General features: G+C 37.3%; 1 protein-coding gene across 15 annotated transcripts in view; it reads right to left on the bottom strand.

Moving 5' to 3' along the window:
• Positions 1-18403, bottom strand: part of CEP78 (centrosomal protein 78) — a 51569-nt gene that overhangs the window by 11016 nt on the left and 22150 nt on the right. For 3 of the 15 annotated variants that reach the window (XM_009188981.3, XM_009188980.3, XM_021927565.2), the window contains exons 12-16: positions 13786-13863; positions 12447-12613; positions 11238-11409; positions 10879-10926; positions 9714-10339 (exon numbers count right to left, since the gene is read on the bottom strand). In XM_009188981.3, coding sequence (XP_009187245.2) covers positions 9770-10339; positions 10879-10926; positions 11238-11409; positions 12447-12613; positions 13786-13863 — 1035 coding nt within the window. In that variant the 3' untranslated portion in view covers positions 9714-9769. Of the gene's footprint in view, positions 1-5114; positions 5973-9713; positions 10340-10878; positions 10927-11237; positions 11410-12446; positions 12614-13785; positions 13864-18403 lie in introns of those variants that run through there. The other 12 variants (XR_004177825.1, XM_031654131.1, XM_009188984.3 and 9 more) reach the window with 10 other exon arrangements.

The following is an 18403-nucleotide window of genomic DNA, read 5'->3' on the forward strand; positions in this document are numbered from 1 at the left end:
GGGCAAAAACTGGAAGCATTCCCTTTGAAAACTGGCACAAGACAGGGATACCCTCTCTCACCACTCCTATTCAACATAGTGTGGGAAGTTCTGGCTAGGGCAACCAGGCAAGAGAAAGAAATAAAGGGTATTCAATTAGGAAAAGAAGTCAAATTGTCCTTGTTTGCAGATGACATGATTGTATATTTAGAAAACCCCATCGTCTCAGCCCAAAATCTCCTTAAGCTGATAAGCAACTTCAGCAAAGTCTCAGGATACAAAATCAATGTGCAAAAATCACAAGCGTTCTTATACACCAGTAACAGACAAACAGAGAGTGAAATTATGAATGAACTCCCATTCACAATAGCTTCAAAGAGAATAAAATACCTAGGAATACAACTTACAAGGGATGTGAAGGACCTTTTCAAGGAGAACTACAAACCACTGCTGAGTGAAATAAAAGAGGACACAAACAAATGGAAGAACATACCATGCTCATGGACAGGAAGAATCAATATCGTGAAAATGGCCATACTGCCCAAAGTAATTTATAGATTCAATGCCATCCCCATTAGGCTACCAATGAGTTTCTTCACAGAATTGGAAAAAACTGCTTTAAAGTTCATATGGAACCAAAAAAGACCCCACATTGCCAGACAATCCTAAGCCAAAAGAACAAAGCTGGAGGCATCACGCTACCTGACTTCAAACTATACTACAAGGTTACAGTAACCAAAACATGGTACTGGTACCAAAACAGAGATATAGACCAATGGAACAGAACAGAGGCCTCAGAAATAATACCACACATCTACAGCCATCTGATCTTTGACAAACCTGACAAAAACAAGAAATAGGAAAAGCATTCCCTATTCAATAAATGGTGCTGGGAAAATTGGCTAGCCATAAGTAGAAAGCTGAAACTGGATCCTTTCCTTATTCCTTATATGAAAATTAATTCAAGATAGATTCGAGACTTGAATGTTAGACCTAATACCATAAAAACCCTAGAAGTAAACCTAGGTAATACCATTCAGGACATAGGCATGAACAAGGACTTCATGTCTAAAACACCAAAAGCAATGGCAACTAAAGCCAAAATTGACGAATGGGATCTAATTAAACTAAAGAGCTTCTGCACAGCAAAAGAAACTACCATCACAGTGAACAGGCAACCTACAGAATGGGAGAAAATTTTTGCAATCTACTCATCTGACAAAGGGCTAATATCCAGAATCTACAAAGAACTCATACAAATTTACAAGAAAAAAACAACCCCATCAAAAAGTGGGCAAAGGATATGAACAGATACTTCTCAAAAGAAGAGATTTATACAGCCAACAGACACATGAAAAAATGCTCATCATCACTCCCCATCAGAGAAATGCAAATCAAAACCACAATGAGATACCATCTCATACCAGTTAGAATGGCAATCATTAAAAAGTCAGGAAACAACAGGTGCTGGAGAGGATGTGGAGAAATAGGAACACTTTTACACTGTTGGTGGGATTGTAAACTAGTTCAGCCATTGTGGAAAACAGTGTGGTGATTCCTCAAGGATCTAGAACTGGAAATACCATTTCACCCAGCCATCTCATTACTGGGTATATACCCAAAGGATTATAAATCATGCTGCTATAAAGACACATGCACATGTATGTTTATTGCAGCACTATTCACAATAGCAAAGACTTGGAATCAACCCAAATGTCCATCAGTGACAGACTGGATTAAGAAAACGTGGCAAATATACAACATGGAATACTATGCAGCCATAAAAAAGGATGAGTTTGTGTCCTTTGCAGGGACATGGATGCAGCTGGAAACCATCATTCTCAGCAAACTATCGCAAGAACAGAAAACCAAACACCGCATGTTCTCACTCATAGGTGGGAATTGAACAATGAGATCACTTGGACACAAGAAGGGGAACATCACACAGTGGGGCCTATTGTGGGGAGGGGGGATAGGGGAGGGATAGCATTAGGAGATATACCTAATGTAAATGATGAGTTAATGGGTGCAGCACACCAACGTGGCACGTGTATACATATGTAAACCTGCACATTATGCACACGTACCCTAGAACTTAAAGTATAAAAAAAAAAATTTCCCAGTGGACAGGCCTTTTGTTATTATATTATACAAAGAACACATGATCTGTATGATCTTTGAATTTTGTAAGTATTTTTCCTTCATACAAATCATTTATATGAATGTTCCATTGGTTTTCCAGAATATGCTTTGTATTCATGATAGACACAAAACATTTATGTTCAATGGTATCTTTCATATCTTGATGGCAAGAGGGATGAGTTTTTCAAGTTCTAATATTACTATACAGTAAAACTAATTTTTTTGAGAGTGTGCAGTTCTATAAATTTTAACATATGTATAGACTCATCTTACCACCACCGCAATCAGGATACAGAACTGTTCATCACCAAAACAAACAAACAAAAAACAAACTCCCTTGTACAGCCTCTTTGTAATCAACTTCCCCCAGCTCCAACACCTGGCAACCTCCAAACTGTTCTGTCACAACAGTTTTGTCTTTTCAAGAATGTCATATAAATGGAATCATACAGAATGTAGCCTTCTGAGACTGGCTTTTTCACTTAGCATATGATGTTGAGATTCATCCAAATTGTGACGTTTGCCATCATATGGATGCATCTCTATCCATTCACCTGTTGGAAGACATCTTGGTGAGTATGAATGGCGCTGCTATAAACATCCATGCACAGGTTTTGTGTGAACATAAGTTTTCATCTCTCTAAATACCCAGGAGTGGGACTGCTGGGTCATATGGTATGTGTATGTTAGCATTTAAAGAAACTGCCAAACTGTTTTGAGTGACTCAGTCATTTTGCATTCCTACCAGCTGTGAGGAACTCCAGTTGCTCTGTGTATTTATCAGCATTTCAAAATGTTAGCCATTCTAGTAAGTGTGTGTGCAGCAGTAGATCCACTGATTCTGAAAAGAGATGCGTTAAAGCTTCTCATTATAACTGGTTTGTCCATTTTTCCTTGTATTTCTAAATTCTCACCCTATAATTTTAAGATGTTTTTGTTTGTTTTGAGACGGAGTCTTGCTCTATCGCCCAGGCTGGAGTGCAGTGCTGCCATCTCAGCTCACTCCAACCTCCGCCTCCCAGGTTCAAGCGATTCTCCTGCCTCAGCCTCCCAAGTAGCTAGCTGGGATTACAGGCATGCGCCATGACACCCAGCTAATTTATTTATTTTTTTTTTTTTTTTTTGTATTTTTAGTAGAGATGGGGTTTTGCCATGTTGGCCAGGCTGGTCTTCAACTCCTGACCTCAGGTGATCCGCCCACTTCGGCCTCCCAAAATGCTGGGATTACAGATGTGAGTCACCACACCTAGCCTAACATGATGTTTTTAAATTGCAGATATAGTTTTTAAAAAATCTTCTGCAACACTGTACTTATCAGCCAAAAGAGTCTTTTGTCAACCCTTTACCAATTTTCACGTTGGGTTCTATTTAGTCTGAAGTTAGCACAGCCACATTTATCCTTTAGCATCTGCCTAGTATATTTTTGTCCATCTCTTTATAATCTATGGCAGTGTTTTAGATTGTGCAAATAGCACACAGTGGGATTTCGTGTTTTTACTCAAGCCTAAAGATTCCAGAATTTAACCTGTTCATGTTTATTATGAGTAAAAAATTTGACTTTGCTATATTGTGGATTTTTTATTTATATGTAGCTTCTTTTTCTTTCCCGTCATGCTGGATCTAAAAATTCCATTCCCTCTTTCCAGGTAGTTTTGTAGCTACTAAAGTTGTTGACATATATTTGCTTCCCTCTCTTTTCATGGCAAATGGCAATTCTGCACTTCCCTGGTCTGCTGAACTTGGGCACAGCCATGCGACTTTCTTTGGCCAAAGAAATGTGAACAGAAGTGACACATGTCACATCTAGACAGAAGCTTTAAGTCACAATATATGCTGCATCATACTCTCTTTCATTGGACACCGCAACCAGCAATGTTCCAAATATTGACGTTCCACCAGCCTTGCTCCCAGACTGAGGGTGATATTGAATAGGGGCCTCTAGCCAATCTGCCAAAGGCAAATTGCATGGGCACAAATAAACCTATGTTGTTGAAAGTAATTAAAATTTGGGAGCTGTTAATGCAACATCATCTAACCTATCCTTACTAACATACCCTTAACTTTATATGTATTTTAATATATTTTTTCAATCAACACCTAGAATCAAACACTACCTATATCCTTCCCATGAATAAGACAAGATCTAGGACAAGCTTTCATTTTCTGTGTCCTGTCCTGCCTCCATTCATGTTCAAACCTAGAACTTTAGTTGGACTTTGTTTTCACATGTCATTAGTATTTATTTAGACTTTTTCTGACTACAGTCACCTCTGGTGATTATAGTGGATTTGCAGGTCACAAAGCCAAAAGTAGTTTGTCTCATATCTTTATCCGTTTATTTGATCTAAACATCTTTCATGGGGCTGGGCACAGTGGCTCAGGTCTGTAGTCCCAGCACTTTGGGAGGCCAAGGTGGGAGGATCATTTGAGGCCAGGAGTTCAAGACCAGCCTAAGAGAGAACCCATCTCGGCCAGGCACAGTGGCTCACACCTGTAATCCCAGCACTATGGGAGGCTGAGGCAGGTGAATTACCTGAGGTCAGGAGTTTGAGACCAGCCTGGCCAACATGGTGAAACTCCATCTCTACTAAAAATACAAAAATTAGCCGGGCATAGTGGTGCGTGCCTGTAATCCCAGTTACTAGGGGGGCTGAGGCAGGAGGATCACTTGATGGTTGCAATGAGCTGAGATTAAGGAGGTTGCAATGGACTGAGATGGCACCACTGCACTCCAGCCTGGGCAACAGAATGAGACTCCGTCTCAAAAAAAAAAAAAAGAAAAAGAAAAAAGGAAAAGAAAGAACCCATCTCTACAATAATTTTTTAAAACTTAGGCATGGTGGTACATTTCAGCTACTTGGGAGGCTGAGGTGGAAGGATCATTTAAGCCCAATGGTTCCTAGTTACAATGAGCTGTGATCCCATCACTACACCCCAGCCTGGGTGACATGAGTGAGACCTTGATTCAAAAAAAAAAAAAAACCACACTTTAATGGATTCATTGTTCATTTTGGTTAGTTACTCTGAGGAAGATTTTTTCTAAGTAATTTAGTTGCTGATGAAATGTCTAATACCAATTAATATCTTCCATTTCATAAATTTAAGCTTCAACTGAATCCATTCTGCTGTGTAGTCCATCTTCTGAGTGTTTCAGTTTTATAATCAAATTTTTAATTTCCAGTAATCCGCTAAATAATCCACTAAATATTTTTTTCATGGCATCCTATTCTTTATGAACATAATTATCTTTATGAATTGCTGAAGATTTTGATTCATTAATTTAAAAATTTCATGTTTCTCCTAGTAACTATCTTCTTGAACAGGTTAATTTTAATTTCATGCCTCCTTTTATGTTACTGGTTTTCTTCAAATTTGATGATTTTTGGCTGTCCATATTTACAAATGAGGGCCTAAGATTAAAGTTTGAAGTATTGTTTTTTCATCCAGATGGGAATTCTTGTTCACTTTCAGTGAACACAAATGATTACAGGCACTTATATGGTGATTATAAATGGAAGTGGCAGATCATCATAGTCGGAGATCGATCACGTGGGCAGCTTAACTTCAGTTCCTCTTCATAGCCATTTTGGGTAATTCCCTTATTCTCTGATCCCAGCATTTCTTGGGTCAGAGCTCCCACTTCAGATGGCCGCTTTCTTAGCCTGGTGGCAAACTCCAGAATTAGATGCTCCAAAGATGAGTGGAATGGCTTAGCTGTTCCACCCTTTAATTAACTGGTACTTAGATCATCTGCTTCTTATCTTCCAGAAATTCCACACTGTTCAATTTCTGGTTTTCCAGCTCTGCTATTATTTTTATTTTAATATTTCTCCAATCATTTCAATGGGATTCTAGAAGAGTAAAAGAATGTGTTCAGTCATCCACGTTAACGTTCCAGCACGTAGTATATAATCAGAATTTTTCAAAAAACCAATCATCTCCTATCATGCCGATCCTCTGAAAATCAAGTGTTACTGTCTTGAGATTAGAGATTCTCTAAATACCCATTTGAAATTGGACGAACTCATTATTGGATATAGAACTGGATGGGCAAGTTAAGAGTGATGATTTTTGACCACTAGTAACTATGTGTGAATTTAAGGCAGGATGACAAGCTCTTTGCTACAGTATCACATCTGACTGTTTTCTGAAAAAAGTCCTGTTTGCATATGGATTGTATATGTTATGGTAAGTACTCAGTAAAGGTGCATAGTAATTTCTCAGTAAAGGAACATACTTGTACCTTTCTCTAAACCAAATGAAAATATCATATTTCAAAATTAAATGATATTATTTCAGGTATATTGAAAGTTTAACAATTATTTGCAGGGCTAAAATTGTATATATTAAGCAGCAAAATATCCACATTTATAATTCTTAATGTTATGGTTTTAAATGTTTGATAAAATATATGTAAAATATGGAAGAATTTTAAAACTATAATTATGTGTATGTGTGTAGGTCTTGTAAAAATCCATGGTTAAAGAAAATTGGGGATATCAAGTATAAATTCATTTAACTTCCAGCTCTTCCCATTTTTGTCTCTGTTCACACTTCCCAGGATCCCCCAACTCTACAATAACTTTCACATATTTTACAATGTGACCCCATCCCTGCTTTTATTTTCTTATCCGTATTTCTTTCCCAGATTCTCTAAGTTACTTATCTAACCATTTTGCACTCATCTCAAGTTCATTAAGAATTCAAATATGTACATCCCCATCTGTTCAGATCTGTTTCTTTTAGTCTAAAGAACATTAAAGTATCTCATGTTCCCTCCTTGTCTGAGATCCTGCTGCATAAATGAGCCTCTCCTTCTTTGCTTGGTTCCTTCCTTTCACCTTACAAACATTTAAGTCTTTTTTACTCTAAAAACTTCCTCTTCACCTAACTCCATTTCCTCTTACCATCCAAACTCCTTCAAAGAGTAGCCCTACACCCAAACTTCATTGTCCCCTCAGGGTATTCCTGCCCCTCAATTTACTGCAATCTGGTATTTTCACCAACCAATTCAGTGAATTGCTCTCATTAAGGTCACCTGGGACCTAACTGCCAAAATCCCGTGGACACCTATTCTCTGCCAGGTAACACTGTATTCTTCTTCCTTCTTGACACTCTTATCACTTGTCTCTCTCAGAATCCTTTCTTTGCTTAGCACTTAAACTTTGACAGTCCCCACAATTCTGTGTTCTCATCAACTTTACGATTTTAACTACTGCTTATATGTGCTGATGACTTTCAAATCCTTTATTTCCATGTCTTCACATGCACATCCAATCATCTACCAGTCATTTCCTCCTGAAATTTACAGGTGATGTATTCAACCTGTCCCAAACTAAACTCTTCTTTCCAAAGCAGTTCTTTATCCCATATTCCCAGCCTCAATGACACCACCACCCAATCTTAGTCACAGAAACACAAGTCCACCCACTGCCCTTTTCCTTATTTCCCATAACCAAATCTTATTTAACTGCCAAAATAAGATTAAAACTTATTCCCTCCCTTCATCTCTACCTTGTTTTAGATCCCCTTCTCTTCTTGCTAAGTCATAACTTACCAAACTGGCATTTCGTGGCACCAATTATTAGGCACTCCTATTTAAAAAGGATTCTATAAACAAGTATATTTGAGAAGGGCTGCATACCATATGCCTGTCTTGAAGAGTCAGAATGAACATTAGCCTCTAGCACCCCTGAGAAGTACTACTAAAGAAACCTGCGGCCGGGCACGGTGGCTCATGCCTGTAATCCTAGCACTTTGGGAGGCCGAGGCGGGCAGATCACGAGGTCAGGAGATCGATACCATCCTGGCTAACATGGTGAAACCCCGTCTCCACCAAAAATACAAAAAATTAGCCGGGCATGGTGGCGGGCGCCTGTAGTCCCAGCTACTCAGGAGGCTGAGGCGGAGCTTGCAGTGAGCCAACATTGCGCCACTGCACTCCAGCCTGGGCAACAGAGCAAAACTCCGTCTCAAAAGACAAAAAAAAAAAAAAGAAAGAAAGAAACCTGCCTAATTCTATTTATGCATGAGTCTCCTTTATGTTGGTCTAAAAATTATTTCAGTAGGAGAAGTGGGAAGATAAGTCCCATTTACAAATCAAAGACAAACGCTCTTCAGAAGAGTGTGGAAAACTGATCTCCATACTTTTTTAATGTATCAGCCTAAAGCTAATGATCTTAAATGCAAGCCTGAGCATATCATTTCCATTCTTTACTAGCTCATTATTTACTGAAGAAAAAGAACCAGCTCCATACAATGTGGATTATAAAACCCAATCTCGATTCCCCTAGCTGCCTCCTTGAGCGCCATCTGCCAGTGCCTGATGACATTTTGGTAACTCTCAATTACTTGTGTTTGTGGTTCCTCAAACACACATACTCACACTTACGGCTCTGTACTTCTACTCATGCTATTCCCTCTGCCCTGAGTATCCTTCCCCTTCATCTCCTTATTCACCAACCTCTAATTCGTCCTTTAAGACTTAGCTTAGAAATTAACATGACCTTTGGTCTCTTTAGTTGGCCTTTCTTGGCCCCACTGCTCTCCTCCTTTTTCCCCAAACACTGACTAAACTCCCTCAGCATTCCCACCATAGAACGTAATATACAGTATTACACCATCTGCTTGTGTGTCTCCCCTTCACCCGACTGTTAAAAGGCCAAGATTACATCTTGTTCATTGTTTCATTCCCATAACAGTCAATCCATGATTAATGAACTCAGTAGTAATGTAGTAGCCCTTTTGATAACAATCAGGCAAGACCATTCAGAAGAAATCCAACACTCCAGCTTTTCTCTCATCTCATCTCTCAAGTCATAGTCTGGTTGTAGGAAAGGACTTACCTATGCATATTTTACCAGGGAGGGATATTTACTCCAAAGTTTTATGTCCATACTCTTACTAACTCTGCCTTTAAAAAATTCAACCTAGGTGTGCTTTCTGATAGCGCCACTCTTTTCTACTTATAGTGTTCATTGGCTTTTTTCTTGGAATCTTCCTTAAGTGGTTCCTCTCTTAACAGTGAAACACGATAGCTGCTTAAAGTATGGGTTCTGGTTCAGATCCCAGCCCTACCACCTATTTACAGCTGTGCAACTTTGGGCAATTCACATAATCTGTCTCCTCAGGCTCCCCATCTATAAGATGGGGTTCCCTATCTTATAGGGTTGCTATAATCCATGAACATGCTTAAGCATCTAGACATGTTTACTGCTCTGGTTATATATTAGAATATGTCAATGGCTTCTGGCCATGTGATATATATTTATTTCCACGTTTAACCAAATGGTAAAATTATTCCATTTATTCACTCCCATCCCTTTCTATTCATCATATTCTCCTTTGTTCTGTTTTCTCCCTCCACAGAATATTAGTTCCTTGAGAGTAAAGGCTTTGTTTTGTCCACTGCTGAAAGCCATAGCACCCAGAATGATATTATACATACTAGCCCCTCAGTAAACAATTGCTGAATGAATGTTGTAAACTATCAAAGGGAAAAATAGACCAAAAATTTCATTATAATAAAAAGTACAGAGAAATCTTCCTTTAGTGGCTTCCAATCCTATATTTTAAGACACCATATGCCATAATAAAAACATAAGAAAATTTATTAAAATTTAAAGGCAAAAACATAATTTCAAAAGATTTAGTCGTATGAAAGGCGTGATAGAGAATGGATGCTTTCTTGAAATTCAAAATCAGATCCAAGAATATCACTTTCAGAATGTTCTAGTGGACTGGATTTACTTTTATTTGTCTTGGATGAAACAGTCACTATTCTATTTTCTTTCTTGACAGAAACAGATTTTTTCAAAGACCTACTTTTAATTGATTCATTAACCAAAGAACTAGTTTCCCCAGTTCCTTTGCTTTTCCGGTTTTCAGGAGAGTCAGAGCAGGAATGCAGGTCCTTTCCAGGGTGTTTCTTACCAGAGTGTTTTTTGGTATATTCACCTGTTTTGGTCTTTTTCTCTGAAGAAGATCTGCTATTTCTGGACAACTCCTCTTCTTTTTTTTGACTTCCAGTTCCAGAAGTCGCATCTGGTAAAGGAGAACACATTCTAGCAATGAATCCCTCAAAAGACTCCTGCCGCTGCTCAGTGGCTGGGACTCCCAGGTTGTCGTTGGAAGTTCCTAAGGTCTCTGGAGTAGAAACTGGGACAGGGAAGGAGTCGAGAGGCAAAGGAATTCTAGCATCACCTGTAATTTTCTGAAACTAGAAGGAAAAACAAAACAAAAATTTAGTGACGAACAAAGCCAACCATTAAAAAGTCAAGTTCAAAACATCAATGTTATTCTGTGATCTCAGAAGATTTCCAGGTCATTTTCCCCCTAATTATATCTTGCCAAGTGATTGCCAACTCAACTTAGCTATATCCAGAGGTAGGTCCAGCACATTTTCAGACTTTTGTGTTTTGCGTAATTATTACTAATTTATCACTCCCTCATTAAAAAAAATAGAACCTTATTCTGTAAGAAAATTAATTTCTTTCCTATCCTCTATGCACATGTGAGCAGTATCCAATTTGTAAGCAGACTGAGTTTTCAAGTCGTCAGTTGCCAAGACCAGTCTGAGACTGGCTGAGATGGGAGATGGGGGCTCCAAGTAAGGCCAGAGGAAAAGCAGCAGGGGATTCCTGTGGCAGACAAGTTTGCCCCTCCCATTCCCATAACTAGATGATGCGTATAATATACTGCCTGTTTGTTATATATGAATTACTTATTCTGAAAAATTATCTATGTCAGTACTTGTACCTTCATTAGTGTTCCTTCATTGTAAGCTGACTGCATACAAATAGAAACCTAGATGAAATATGAATAGAATAGACATTTATAAAATTTAAAATTTAAAATATTTTCTCTACTCTTTCATTTCTTCACTGAGGATAGTCTACTTTAAATCATAAATTTTCAAAATAACTTTCTTATTTTTTATTTACAACAATACAATATAATGAAATGGGTACAAACTTACTAATCTCAGTCTTGGAAAGGACCCCAAAGATGCTTCTGGTCCCCGAGCATGTGAACAGATCATTATTCTTTTCTCTCTTAGTAATTCCCTTTTTTGCTAATCACTTGTAGAATCACTAAGTTCTGTTCTATTCACTTACCTGGATATTTTGCATCTGCCCTAGGGCATTCTGCTTTGGTTCTGGTCTTTCATCTTCAAGTGCCTTCTTTTCTTCTTTAGGTGGATTACTAACAGTAGAAGTCATCTGGGGATGACCTAGTAATTGAAAATCTGACTGATCTATCCCAGCCATTGTGGCAAGCTGCCCAAGCCTGGTCAAGAGAAGAAAAGGAGGAAAAGGCAAGGATTACTAGAATCACATAAGAACAGCTTACATTTCCCGGAACCTATGACCATGAAATACTTCTAAAATCTTAAAACCCATTATCCTACTCCAGACCACACCCCCATCCCTCCCAGTTTCTCAGACCTTCCCACATTTATCCTCTGAGATGAACCAAATCAGATCGTACAATCCTTTAAGCACTGTTTCTTCCCCCAACAATGTATTAGATACCTCTTGACTTCATTTCCTCACTTATTCCCTATTTTACATACTGTCTCAGTAGAAGCTGCATTTTCTACCGCATACCTACTGCCTCTCACCTTCATCCCCACACATCTATACCACCTTTCCTCCAGTCCTCAAGAATGTTTGTTCCTTCCCTCACCAAACCGTTCACCTACAAAACATAACTCTATCAATTATCTACCTCCAACTCTCTTTCAGTATCTTCTTTTAGCAAAATCATTCTTGGTTGAGGACCACTGATCCATATCTCTATCTATATCTACCCTGCAGATTAATAACAATTTTAATGTCTAAGACAAAGTTAATTTTAATTCAAATTTATTTAACAAGCAAAGTGAATAAAATAAAAATTCCTATACATTCCTGAACACTTTCAATTAAAACTACCTTCAATTTAGTCTTTAACAAGAATTACCCTTAACCAATTACTCTATCTACAGCTTACTCTTTTTTTTCTTCTTAAGAGATGGGGTCTTGCTATGTTGCTCAGGCTAACCTTGAATTCCTGGGCTCAAGTGATCCTCCTGCCTCAGCCTCCCAAGTAGCTGGGATTACAGGTGCAAACCACCAAGCCAGGTAAGTTTACTCTTTCATATTGGGCAGGTATGTCATTTCGCATTTCTTTTAAAATTAATTCCACATTTAAAAAATCAAGTGTATTACTTATAATTACACAGTAAATATGACTTCAGGAAGCTATAAAAATTGCTCAAGTTCCTCAGCAAAACACCATTAAAGTAATGGAGGGACAAATGTCATAGGGAGAAAGTAACTAACCCAGCATCTTTAAGGAGATCCAAAAAAGCATGAAACTTCTGAAAAGAATTCTCAATGCTGCCCAAAACACCTTCATCATCCAGGATCATATTTGTCAATGACTGTGCATGAAGGGCTTCAGACAGAGAGAAATTTATATTTCTTAACTGGGCATTTTCATGTTCCAGCTATAAAAGAAGATTGAAAATGTGTGACATCATTTTCTCTCATTATCACCAAAATAGTTTTTATGAAACTAAAATAAAACATTTTAAAAATGTAATTAATTTGCAGTTAATCTAACTCTCCACCAGTAAAGACAGACAATATTACATAACAATCAAAACCCGGAGATAAGTGGCAAAACCTCCTACATAAACAATATAAACAGTATTTCATTAATGATCTTTCAAAAAGATCACATTTCTAACAGGTTAAATACATATCTGGATCATTCTATATTTAAAAATTAGCTGTGTAAGGTTTCCCTCAAATTAGACAACGAAATAAAGAGTAAGCATATTACAATCTGGCTGTTAAGAACTAATTTTTGCCAGTAAAATGCTTAATAAACTTAAAAGTCCTATTTCAGACCCAATTTACTATCTGTACAATTACCAATATTCCCCCTTTGCTTCTTGAAAATATGTACTCTCCTGCACACCATCCCCCTTTATCATCTATTTATCTAATACTACACATAAGTCTAACTCTGGTATTTCTCAGAAAGGCCATTGTGTTCACAATGCACCTTTTGCCTTATACAATCAGGTGCTCAACCTTTACTGAATGATTAACTGTCTTACAAACCAATGCATATACTTTCAAAAATTCCTCCTTAAACTTGCTTTGTAATAATATAGTTATATAGAACGTTCTAGCTTATGCCGTGCTCTTATGCACATTCACCTAATTTAGTCCTCATGGTATAGATTTTTATCTTTCATTGCATTCTTACCAGTTTTCCATTATCTTTTACCTTATTTATTCATTTTCCTAATTCACCATCAGTAGATAGTCTCATCCCCATCTTTTATGTAATTGTATATCAGTATAAGCCTAATAAATGCATTCTTGAATTGATGCATCATGAACAGAAAATAAGCTCCAGTCACATAAAAGCACAGGAAAAGAAAACAAACCACAAGTTTTACATTTTTAAAAAACATGTTTTTTGGAATACAGATCACACGATCACCAAATATAAGTAAATACAAACATTAACATAGTGTGACCAATTTGCAATATACTGTATTGTCTCACTTTAAAGTTTATAAAATGTATGTATGTATGTATGAGTTAAAGTTAAACCAAAACCAAAACAAAAAAACTCTCAAAAGGTAAGAAAACTTTTATTTACCTCACTGACTCGCTTATCAGCCTTAAGCCTTATCACTCTTTCCTCCTTTAACTGCTTTAGGCACTCCTCCAGTTTTTCCTAGTATTAAGTAATAAAGTAAATATTGTAATTAATTCCCAATATGATCCCCAAAACTCTTCCAGCTATTGAGCTTACCAAGTGTTTAGGGACAGAGCCAGAAGTGAACTCAGATATCAGGATTACAACCTACTGCCTGTATAATATCATACCATGCTAGGGAAATTAATTACCAAAAACATATCAAATTCTCACATTACAGATTTAAATCCCACTCTTTCCAAAATAAATTTGTGATAGCTCACCATAGAAGGCATACACATATGTTTATTGAGTCAGAAATAAAAATTAAGGCTATGAAAAAGAAATTCTATTCTTATTTGTGGATCCATTATAATAGGAAGCCCTAGTAACACACTTAACACACCTGAATTATGTAACAGCAAATTAAAAATCAAGTAATCAATTAAAAGGGATAGGGCTCTTTCTGGTAAAGATTGAAATACAAAAGGAATTAGCCATGATGGAGATTCTCCAATTCCCTCCAGAGTGAGGGAAGGAACGCTACTATATACCTACATTAGGAAAGGAAATTGGTACCACTTTCTGGAGTCATCTTCAGTAAATACTACCAATTCTATGTCTGGGAATTTACCCTAAGGAAATCACCAAACATGCGGACAAAGATTTATCTACCAACATAATGTCACAGGACTGTTTGTAACTAAAAGCCTCCAAATTGTGATTGTTTAAAAAAAAAAAAGCACATTCATATGATGAAATGTTCTATGGAGCCACTAAAAACAATGATACGGGTCTTAACCAGAGTTAATGAAGGTCGTTTTTCTTGGGAGATGGTCCATAAGCTAAGTAAGATTCTCTGATGTGGAAGAGCATTCAATGATGTGACAAAATATTTTGATACCTTTTTAAGATAAAAGGGCAAATTACAAAATATCCAGGTGTGTGTACCATGCAGAGGTGGTTTTTATTTCCCTCAATGTTTTTCACGATTTTCAAAAATTTTCTCAAAGGGCATGTATTTTTACACTCAGAACACGTTTGAAAAATCAGTAAATGCCCTAATAACTACAAATTCTTCAATGCTTCATTATCAGTTAAAGCCAACCAAGTTTTTATGGGAAAAAGGAAAAACAAATTGCAAAATTCCTCTACTTACTGTTTACATAATGGTTTCAATATTTAGAACTGTTATCAAAGAACTTCTAACCAAACATGCAAATAAGCAAAAAACTTATCACAACTGGAGAAAGAAGACTAAAATCCTACATTCCTAACTAGTTCTAAAAATCACATCAAAGCACAATTACATGAAATTGTTTCTCCCTCTAGTGGAGGAAGTGAGAACATAATGTTACATTTTTATGAAAGCACCCTCCTCAGTACTCCTTTGAAGAGTAATTCAGGTTCCTTAAAGAAAATAAGGAAATATGAAACGAAACAATTAGAAAGTAAAATCACTTAACATTCCACTACTTAAAAACGACTAATGATAAAGTGTTGTAGTAATTTTCCTCCCTGACAGCTGCTCCTCTTTCTCCCTTCTATACATGGAAGAGTTGATTTTTTTTCTGGAATGCAACCCCAGAAATATCAAATTTTATACTGTACAACAACCCTTGAACATCAAGGGCTTGAAGTATGCAGGCTCATTATATGCAGATTTTTTTCAACCAAATGCAGATCAAGAACAGTATTCTGGCTGGGCACGGTGGCTCACACCTGTAATCCCAGCACTTTGGGAGGCCGAGGCGGGTGGATCATGAGGTCAGGAGATAGAGGCCAACATGGTGAAACCCCATCTCTACAAAAAATATAAAAATTAGCTGGGTGTGGTGGTACGCACCTGTAATCCCAGCTACTCGGGAGGCTGAGGCAGGAGATTCACTTGAACCCAGGAGGCAGAGGTTGCAGTGAGCCGAGACTGGGCCACTGCACTCCAGCCTGGCGACAGAGCAAGACTCAGTCTCAAAAAAAAAAAAAAAAAAAAAAACAGTATTCTCCTATGCAAAACCTCATACAGAGGGCTGACTTTTTTATATACCCTGGTTCCACAGGCCAACTGTGAGGCCTGAGCATGCATGCATGGATTTGGGTATATGCTGGAGGATGGAGTCATGGAATAATAACCTGAGTAAACTGAGGGAAGACTGTATATCCAATTTTATGTTAGACATTCTTCCATTTAACATTGAATCAGAGAACTCATAACTTTGACTTTTTTTTTTTTTCTTGAGATGGGGTCTCACTTTGTCGCCCAGGCTGGAGTACAGTGGCCCGATCTCGGCTCACTGCAAGCTCCACCTCCCGGGTTCACGCCATTCTCCTGCCTCAGCCTCCCGAGTAGCTAGGACTACAGGTGCCCACCAACACGCCTGGCTAATTTTTTGCATTTTGAGTAAAGACAGGGTTTCACCATGTTAGCCAGGATGGTCTCCATCTCCTGACCTCATGATCCGCCTGTCTCAGCCTCCCAAAGTGCTAGGATTACAGGCGTGAGCCACCACGCCCGGCCAACTTTGACTTTTTTAGTGGGCTACAAAATAAATATTCCACTGAGCCAGCTAATTAGTTCATGTAATCATTCCTTTATGGCTAACAAGACTGTTTTCAACTTTTCAACATTATAAGATAAAATAATCACTTTTAAGCATGAAGGCTTTGTTCTCCCATATTTAGAATAATTTTCTTGAAATAAATTAATAAAAAAGGAATTTTAGGTCAAAGCAAATAAACATTTTTAAAGCTTTGCAATACTTACATCCAAATTGCTTTTCGAAAGATTTCTAAGATTTTATACTGCTCCTGGCAATGAAACAGTCTATCACTTGGATATATCACCTCTACTCTAACTGTTGGCTTACCTTCCCACTTAAAGTGCAAGATATTCAAGAGAAGGTAGTATATTTTATTGTTTATCCCCAGCATCTGTGTCTACCACAAAGCAGACAACCAATAAATAATTGCTGAATAGAGAAAATCCCTGCCAATATAAGATTTATGTGTGTGTTAAAGACAGAATGTGTGTTTTTCTCTAATAGATAAAAGGTTACTGTCTTCCTTAAATGTGCATTTCTTTGCTTACTAATTAGTACTTAAATTTCTCGTTTAGATTATTTTTTGGAAATTCAGATTCTCTGAGGCAAAGTTCTGGCCTTACCCATCAGCTGTATAACCTTGGGCAAGTTCAATAACTCTAGGTCTTAATTTCCTCATCTATAAAATGGAGATAAATTCATGTATCACAGGGCTCTTGAAAGGAGTAAATTAATTAACACACATATAACCAAGAAGAGTGCCTGGTGTATATAGAGTATGTTCAATCAATGCAAAATGAATAAACATACAAACAGAATTAGTAGCGAAGAGCTTAAAATGGAAGTTATTCGTCTCCTCCTCACTCACACATACAGTTTCCCAGAGGCAACCATTTCTTTAAGCAGGTTTTTTATTGCAAAATATGCTAAACATACTGAAAAATACATAAAGCACACTATCAGGGAATACTCATGTAGCCATAAACCCAAGTTTGCAAGTACAACCAGCCAGCATCTCTGTAATCCCCCATATCTTCTACTCATCACAAGCCCCTCTCCTTCTCCCAGAATTAAACACCATCCTCATTTTCCTAATGATCATTTCCTTTATATGCATGCATCCCTAACAATCTAGTTTTGCCTACTTCTAACTTTATGCAAAGAAAATCATAGCGAATGCAGACTTCTGTATCTTCTTTCTTTCAACATTGTTCTTACAATTCATCTGTTGTTGCCTGTAGCTCTTGTTCATTCAATTTTATTACTTTTATAATTTTCTCACTGTACAAATACAATCTAATTTTTAATTCTTAATGGACATTTAGGTTGTTTTCAGGTTGGGCTATTACAAATAATGCACGTGGACCCTTTTGCACCTGTTTTTCTGGTGCATGTACCCTTGGATGACTTGTTGGGTCACAAGGTATTTATATACTTTCAATTGACAGACAATGCTAAATGCTTTCCAAAGTAGGTGTGCTGACTTATACTTTCAATATAAGCAGGGTGGAAGATTCTTATTACACTCCAGGTCTACAATACCTGCCACTACAAAATTTTATTTTTTGCCAATCTGATAGGAGTGTAGTTGCATCTCATACGGATTTCAGTTCATTTTTCTCTGATTACCTATATGGTTGAACACTTTCCCATATTTATGGGCTACTCGGCTTTTTGTGTGTGGGAGGTTTAAGTCAACCATTCTTCTTTTTAATCCTTCTCTAGTTCTAAATAACATACTATTTAACTACTATATGACCGAATTTCAGACATTATTTACTAACTTTCTGCTTTACTAAATAAAAGTTTGGTTCATTCTTACTTATTTGCTTACTTATAGCCACTCCTCTCAATAAAGTTATATCACCATTAGTTTTTCCATTGGTCATGATCTCTTCAACTTCTAGTGATATATATTACTTAAAAATCTAAATTGTTTTATCAACTCTAAACTCTCTCAATGCACTGCTTTGTAAAATAAGGACAACATACTTTTTTGTCCCTTCTTTCCACCTGTGTCCACCTTCCAAACTTAGCTTTTA

Source organism: Papio anubis, chromosome 13 (genome assembly GCF_008728515.1).
Source record: "Papio anubis isolate 15944 chromosome 13, Panubis1.0, whole genome shotgun sequence".
Taxonomy (NCBI): domain Eukaryota; kingdom Metazoa; phylum Chordata; class Mammalia; order Primates; family Cercopithecidae; genus Papio; species Papio anubis.